Source organism: Platichthys flesus, chromosome 11, assembly GCF_949316205.1.
Source record: "Platichthys flesus chromosome 11, fPlaFle2.1, whole genome shotgun sequence".
Classification (NCBI taxonomy): Eukaryota; Metazoa; Chordata; class Actinopteri; order Pleuronectiformes; family Pleuronectidae; genus Platichthys; species Platichthys flesus.
In genome coordinates, this window is record NC_084955.1 from 3789854 (window position 1) to 3798352 (window position 8499).

The 8499-nt window shown below is 44.1% G+C and overlaps 1 protein-coding gene across 1 annotated transcript; it reads left to right on the forward strand.

Moving 5' to 3' along the window:
* The first annotated feature begins 855 nt into the window (after positions 1-855).
* Positions 856-8222, forward strand: gdf6a (growth differentiation factor 6a). The gene is made up of 2 exons (XM_062398428.1): positions 856-1359; positions 5705-8222. Exons 1-2 carry the CDS (start codon positions 999-1001, stop codon positions 6691-6693), a joined length of 1350 nt encoding a protein of 449 aa, XP_062254412.1. The 5' UTR covers positions 856-998; the 3' UTR covers positions 6694-8222.
* Positions 8223-8499: the final 277 nt, after the last annotated feature.

Consider the following 8499-nt stretch of genomic DNA (forward strand, 5'->3'; position numbering starts at 1 on the left):
AGCGGCGGCCACTTGAGGTCAGTAGTGCTATTTAGAAGTGGGTCTGACACTTTTGACCAAGACCACATCCTGACTATGTTGAACCTTTGCTGTGTTCACACCTCTAAGGTTGAATTTCAAGGCCAGACCTCTGACCCCAGTTTACTGAACCACGTTACCCTCTCCTAATAGTCTCTTTGCCAAAACTGAATTTAAGTGTCATCCACTGAAACCTTCACCTTACAGAGTGTGAAATAAAGCTTCCAAATCCATCATGTTGCTTCAAAAAATTACAACTTTATGGTCACCTTGTGTAGTGCGGTGTGTCTGTGCGTAAAATCTAATCTAATCTGATCCAAATCGTCCTTGGAAGAATTCAGGCTGTCAGATACTCTGATAAGGAGCATAACAACTCTTATGTAGTCCCCCCCCACCCCCCCCCCACCCCCCCACACACATAGACACCTAGGGACCTGTGTAGAAAGGCACCAACATCAACATGGTAAAGTTAGAGTGAGCTAAATTGACCATAGAGCAGTTTCATTGTAACTTAATTCAGGAATTAATATCATAATAAATGTAGTGACATCCATAAAGTCAACTTCTGTGGATAATGTGGACATGTCAGAAACTGGCTGCTGAAAGAAAACATCAACAGCAACATCTCTGCAAATTCCACATGTCCTCTCATATCTTCATCCTGCAGTGGCGGTTCGCTGGATCGAGTGCGCGTCTTGTTTGCAGGTCTGTGACATGGGATTGTTTGGGGGAGCCGCGCACTGAGCGACCATGTGGGCGTGTTTCTCTCTCGGCCCAACAGTCTCCGCTGTTGTGCGGAGTTCAGAGCGCAAAACGCACTTCTTCTGGTGCGACCAGAGAGCGCAAAAGTAGCAGCTCTCCGACGCTGAAGGCGCAACATCATCTCCGGCTCCCGGCGGCTTCCCCCGTATCCAACCTCACCAAGAAGGGGGACGAGAAAGAAGAGTTTCCCCCAACATCTCCCGCTCACTCTTCCAGCCATGGACGCATCACGAGTGGTAACGCTATATCTGGGCCTGCTCCTTGCTTTCCTTGGGAATATACCGTGTTTCCAATCGGCTGCTATCATCTCTCCCTCTGCGCCGAGGAGGAACAGGGGAGCGAGGATCCTTCATCAGGACGGACAGAGGTCATCCAAATTCTTAAAAGACATCTTCGCGTCGTCGCATCCTATCGTGGAGCTCCACAAAGAAGACCCAAAGGACTCTATTGTGCCGCATGAATACATGCTCTCCATATACAGGACATACTCGGCTGCAGAGAAGCTCGGACTAAACGCAAGCTTTTTCCGCTCCTCGAAATCCGCCAACACCATAACAAGTTTTGTGGACAGAGGAACAGGTTGGTTTCTGTCCGCTGCTTCACCTCCATCAGCTCAGTCTTGCATAATTCTGTAGCACATTTATTTTCCCCTCATCTGACTGACCAAGTATTATCCTCTTAGATATTGTTAGAAATGCTCGCAGACAACAGTGACGCGTAAAACGGCAAAAGTGCTTTAGGATCGCAGCGGATACTTTTACGCACGCTTTAAATCAGAAAAAATAAATATGCAAACACACTTTTACGAGCACAACACATCAATAAATCATATATCGTAAGTTGTGATCGCTGAATTTTGGATGCTGCAGAGTAAGCTGTGTGCAACGGTTCAGGTTTCACCGGGCTGTTTGCCGCACCGTCGCCGGATCATATAATATTTTTCTCGGAATAAGTTATATTACGCTTAAATGAACCCCCGGGTAACACGACAGTAAAACACTATTTGAGGCTCGCTTAATGAAGGCTGTAAATCTGCACAGGCTGCAGCATGATGTTCACCCAAACTCCACGTGAATGGGGAGGAACGTTTTTTTCCCCTGGTTATTAAAGCACTTGCTGCTTGTTTCCTTCTCGGTTCTTGTATTTGTCGCTAAATTCAAACACTGAAATAAGCCAGTGCATTTTAAAACTATGAAACGGAGTTGAATGCCAGGTCCGACACTCCGTTAAATCTTTTGAGTTGTGGTTCCCAGTGTATCCAGCCTGTGCTGACAAAGGGAGCTGTGGGGGCCATGGGGCAGAGCCGCTCGGTGTGAGAAGCAGGTGTTTGGGTCAGTTAACGTGTGTAACCAGGCGGTTTGACCGGCCTGCGAGGACAAACACAATCTAATAAACACAAACACGTTCGGCACACACAGGGGGACACAAGCCGAGTTAATCTTTGCAGGAGAAATAAAAGCTATCTTTGTTTGAGTCCCCTCCTGTCTCAAACACTTCGAGGCGCTCGGACGCATGACTGCGCGCTGCAAAAAGTGACCATGGCAAAAAGTGGTTTAGTCCAGAGTGCGGCTGGTTGGCTGGAACCTGCTGTTATAGGCCAACGATTCTAGAGATGCAGCCGCAAACCTCCGGCGCACATCAGCCCTTTCCCTAAAGATGCAAATTCGATAAAGTGTAATTTAAGAAAAATTATAATCTGAGCTGTGCTGAAAACAACCCACGTGACATTCCCTCACACATTTACTCGTTTCCAGCATAAAAAGAAAGACTTTAAAAAAAACTGCCTCATCCGTGCGGCCATTTCTTGCAGTGTGAACAGATCCGATTTGAAATACGCCTCACTCTCTCCTGTGATTTTGATGTGATGTGTCACTGGCTCTGACCCCGAGCTGGACCCTCTGAGAGCTGCTTGGCATCGAACGGCTGATTGGAGTATTTGAACTCGGTGATCTAATTGAGTGTTCATGTCATAACATATCAAACACTGTCTATTCTACCATAATGGCCCGACCGGGCCACGATGGGCACATCACCAGCAAAAGACGGAGTGATGAAACAAAATCCGCGAACACCTCCTCTGCTGTGAAGTGGTTCATCATACCAATTATTATTATTATTATTGTTCTTCTTCTTATTATTATTTTTGTTCTTATTATAATTTATTGTTCTTATTATTATTGTTTATGCGAAACCTCCCTTTGCGACCGCCACTTTAATTACGGACAATACTTTTTATTCCCGTTGTCTCATCAGCTCAAGCGCCTTCGCTCTCTCTCGGGATTCCTCTCAGCATCCCTTTAGGGTTGCACTGCATTGACCTGCTGAATGAATCTCAGCTGGGAGTTTTCCTATAATTTAAGTCGCGTCCGTCAGGAAAGAAATACACACAGGGGTGGCTACGTTTGGCGCGTAAAGCCACAGGTTTTGCGTCTTTTTACGCACGGCTAGATGCTCTCATCTGTGATCTACGGCTTCATTGTGCTTTCACACTGTAGGTGAATTAAATTTGCTTATAAAACAAAGCGGGGTGTTTCCTGGAGGTCAAAAAAGGCGAGATCAGAAAAAAAGAATAACCCGAATCCCGAAATTACTTTTGGCACTTGGGTTAACTCATTAAAGCGCAGATGTTGAAGCTCTCTCCCTCTCTTTCTCTCTGTGTGTGTGTCTCTCTCCCCCTCCTCTAAACAGAAGCATGGATGACAAAAACATGTTTTGCGTTTCTTCAAACACAACCAACAAGGTCAAACCAAAGTGCACAGGATGCTTCTTTATTAACCAGACAACAAAAAAAAGGTTAATTGTGTTCTCCACCAATTATCCGCTGTGGAGCATGGCAGTGTAATGGAAAAAGGCCTTTTACATAATATTGAAATTAAGAAGAACTTTGTACATTTTTAACTGTCAACACGGATCGTGTCTCGCGGTAATAATCCACAGTGAGCTCGCTCCGTGCAGGCGCACTTGAGGGGAATGTTGTCGTTGGCAGGATGGGGTGAAATATAAGAGGGGAAGTGTTTTAATGAGGAAGATGGGAATTGAGAACTGTTAATTATTTGGTGAACATGTATTCGATTTGTTTGAGGTCTTAAAAAAAGAAACCTAATGTGGACCATACGCGGAAAGTTTCTACAACGAGCACAAGTTTCATTCTGTTTTTACTGTTTGACTGGGCAGGGTTCACGGAGGGAAACTGACGAGACGCAAAATATAACCTCAAGAGATTTTAACAAGTTTTTAAAAGTCTTATAACAGCGAAGTTTACATACAAACATGTCACTTTTTATTGACAAATAAAAGGTAAGACATTTTCAGCCGGAAATAGAGACAATCTACCTTGACAATGTGCTTTTATTTTTAAAGAAACATCAAAAATCCTCCTTGACAATCAGCAATTCAATTCAATTTTAAAAATTCAATTCTTTTAACAATAAGTAGAATTTGTCACATTTATAGGGAAATACATTACTTGTTTCTAATGTAAATATCCTTTTCTCTTGAATTTTCATGAATGAAATGTACTTTTCTTGTTAAATATGCCTGCACTCATACTACTGACGATAGTTTTTGGGAATATCTTCAAAAAAAGGAAAACCACAAAAACAAAAGAAAAATATCACCCTTATACACAGAATTATTTTGTTTTGTTCACGATTTTTTTTTCTATTTTAAGGCCTTTTTACGCAGTAAAAGAACAAAGCTCATTTGCATCCAAACATTACAATACTGTGAATTGCAGCCTGATATTCGTGATAAAGTTGAACATAGAGCATTCTACTCTGTGTTAAAACATGTGTGATTGACGCTAATCGTGCATTGTCTCTCAGCGTTATATTCCAAGCCTCATTGGTTCGCCTTAATGAAATCTTTGCAGGCCTACTGGCTCTCCGGCAGGGAATAATGCATTAATTGTGCATTGTTCAGTTGAGTGTACAGTATACCTCTGCTTTGTGTCTTTTCTTTTTTTAAATCTCTCTGTGCCTCACTACTCTGTCTCTCAAAAAAAGAAAAAGAAAAGTAACCACATCTCTGCTGCTGAGATTTAAGACTTAGTGAGGCCGCAGAGGAGGAAAAAGTTGACTTCCACTCTGCCAAAGTGGTGGAAATTAAGAATCAATCTGTCAGCAAGTAAAATGAAAGCAGGGCTCTTTTCATTAAAACACACTGGATTTGATTAAAAGTGGCGTGGAATTAAAATATCGCCATGGATTTATTAGATTACTGTTGCTGCAGTGTCAAAAAGGAAACCTCTGACCATGTGACAGATGGGTAAAAGATCCACATGTGTGAGATTATATAATTGTCATACAAGTTGGTTTGCTTTGCGTCATGACAGGAATTCAAGTTATATTTATGATAAAATATATATATATATATATATTGCAGGGAATTTGATGGATGAAGCCTCAAAGAAGGTTTTTGTAAAAGGAACCCTCATCATTCCTGTTGTCGGTATAAAAAAACAATTTTTATCGAGTGGAAACCAATCAAAGTGGACCAGGGAGAAGGAAAGGGGTCATCATGGGTTCATAAGGTGGGATGACCAACATTTCTCACCAGCAGTAAACCTGGTGGTAACTGCTAGTTTACTGTTTTTTTTTTTTTTCATTCTCATCCAAACCGAGGGACATGTCAGCTGCGGTTTGTTTCAGGCAGGTTCCGGGTGGACATTTGAAAAACAAGAGAGAGAGAGAGAGAGAGAGAGAGAGAGAGAGAGAGAGAGAGAGAGAGAGAGAGAGAGAGAGAGAGAGAGAGAGAGAGAGAGAGAGAGAACGGGGGGCGGCGGCTGGGGGGATGGGAGTGGGTGGAAGGCCTCTGTGGGAGAATGTGTGTACCCCCCCTCCTCCTCCTCCTCCCTCCATCCCTCTGAACACTGTACACCCTAAGTGAATCTGACTGCAATTATTTCTTTCTTTTATCCCTGCAGACGATCTTTTGCACTCTCCTCTGAGAAGACAAAAGTATCTGTTTGATGTCTCAACCCTTTCAGACCAAGAGGAGCTGGTCGGGGCGGAATTAAGGATATTCAGGAGGGCGCCCGGGGATTTGCAGGCCTCCCTGCAGACGACGGGCCTCTACGATGTCCAGGTCTACCCCTGCCGCTCGGACAAGCTGCTGGACTCCCGGTCCCTGGACCCGGTCGACTCCACCAAAGCCGGCTGGGAGGTTTTGGACGTGTGGGAAACGTTTAAAGCGCACCAGCATCATTATCACCACCCTCATCATCATCCCCACCACCATCATCACCATCACTACCAGCAAGCAAACCAGCTTTGCCTCCAGCTCAGGGTAACTCTCAGCAAATCCGACACAGAGGTGGACCTGAGGCAGCTGGGGCTGGACAGGAGCAGCCGGTCCCAGCAGGAGAAGGCCATTCTGGTGGCCTACACCCGCTCCAAGAAGAGGGAGAACCTGTTCAACGAGATGAAGGAGAAGATCAAGTCGCGGAGGTCGGTGGGCGAGAAGGATGAGGCGGCGGCGGTGAGGGCCGCAGGGAAGGAGGGGGCGCCGCCGAGGGGCGTAAGAGGAGATGGGCCTCGGCGTCGGCGCAGGACCGCGCTGAGCAACCGGCACGGGAAGAGGCACGGGAAGAAGTCGAGATCCCGCTGCAGCAAAAAGGGGCTGCACGTGAATTTCAAGGAGCTGGGCTGGGACGACTGGATCATCGCGCCCCTGGATTACGAGGCGTACCACTGCGAGGGGGTGTGCGACTTCCCGCTCCGGTCGCACCTAGAGCCCACCAACCACGCCATCATACAGACGCTCATGAACTCCATGGACCCCAACAGTACCCCGCCCAGCTGCTGCGTCCCCACCAAACTCAGCCCCATCAGCATCCTGTACATAGACTCAGGCAACAACGTGGTGTACAAACAGTACGAGGACATGGTGGTGGAGCAGTGCGGGTGCAGGTAGTGGCCATTATTTTGTTCGAACATTAAAAAAAGACAGAGGAAAGATACGTCTCGAGGGGTCCCAGGTTGAAGATGTAAAGTCCTCACTGCAGGTCTGGAATGCTTTGACGCATGACGCGCCTTTGTATTTTATTCAAAAGGGATGCGCACAAGAGGCGAATATCTGCTATTTATTCAGACGCAGTAACAGCCACATTAATTCACACTCTCTGCCTTAAAAAAGTGTTACGTACATACAGTGTACTCCCATCCACCCAAACCTAGTTATCACGCATCAAACAGGCTTTTGTTTCCCAAGAGCGAGACGTGTCCATGTGGCACAGGGTCTGGGAACATGGTGTGTGATGTGACTGAAGGCGGGATGGAAGCCCGTGCTGCACCTGTTCGTGCCGAGGCCAGAGGACAGTGGGCTTTGCCTGTAAGCGCTTTGTTGCAGCTCTGCCGTGTGATCCCGCCTGCCAGGCCGGATTCTTTTGGGTATGTGCATCCAGCAGGCTGTAATTGCCAGTGTCCAGCTGGAGTCAGCCATTGCAGACCCGAGCAACTAGTGCCTGTTCTCCAAATAAATGAATGAGAGAATAAAAATAAGTTAAATAATAAAGATATCAATGAATGTCTAATCTACAACACGCACACTCACATACACACACACTGGTCTGATGAGAGATGGTGATGCCTTCAAGAGATTTCTTTTTTTTTACCTTATACTGGAGACCCGTGTGGAGGCGCTTGGAGATGCGTCGTGCGCCTTTTTGAGCACAGAGAAGGACACAAAACCGGACTTGTGCCTGAGTGGGGCCCAGTTGTAAAAAAAAAAGGAAGGAAGGAAGCAAGGAAAAAAGAACGAATAAAAGAAAGAACTCAAAATTACTGAGGCGAACTTTTTGCTCAATAGTCTGCATCTTTACGCAATGCACTTCCACAACTGACTGCGCCAAGGACACGCGGTCAGCAAGAAAGTTTGTCCTCTCCGATTACGAAGATATGGAAAAAACAGAGACTCGCAAACGAGACGATATTTAAATGCACATTAGCTTTCAATGCACTGCTGTTCATTATTATTTTTTGAGCTGTAAATATTTGTACAGTGGAAAACTTTACAAAGTGTAACGAATGAAGAAGTGAGAAAACGCCATTTCTTTGTAAATATACAAAATGCACTCAAATCGGTATAATTTCTATTCTATATTATTTTATTATTTGTGATGTACAGAGTTTCATGATAATCATATATTTCTTACATTGATAAGAGTAATTTAAGGTGTATTCGTTTTTTTTGCAGAGGGTGGAAAATACCATAATTAATGTCTACCTCATAATTACATATAGGATCTGAGTTTTGAGGTGCATTCAGTTAGAGTGTAAAGAGCTTTTACAATGATATATAAGATCATTTATTTACCTATATAATATTCCACACCATTACTGTACAAATAAAATTCAAAACAAAGCGCACCAGCCTGGAACTTCTGATGATTATTTTTTCAAGTGTCATGTGATTTCTCTGAAAAACATAAAAATCTAATGGAACATTTGTATGGCGTTTCTTTCTGACTGAAATAATGATCTCATTTTTTTTTTTTTTATTAAAGGAAACAAGTGGTCATTAACAAAATGTTTTCCTCTTTACCTTGAATTAGATGTAGAGAAATTACACCCACAGATAACACATGGCCTGTTGGTGTAAAATGATGTAGAATGAAGAAAATAAAGGAAAAATAGGAGACTATATTTTGGCAATAACAGCCAACTGTATTTAAAGAGACTTTCTAAACTTCAATTTGATTTGTATGTACAATATACAGTG

Coding starts and splice junctions, on each gene's coding strand:
- gdf6a (XM_062398428.1), top strand. CDS start 999: ATGGACGCATCACGAGTGGTAACGCTATATCTGGGCCTGCTCCTTGCT. Junction 1,360..5,704: donor TTTTGTGGACAGAGGAACAG/GTTGGTTTCTGT, acceptor TTATCCCTGCAG/ACGATCTTTTGCACTCTCCT.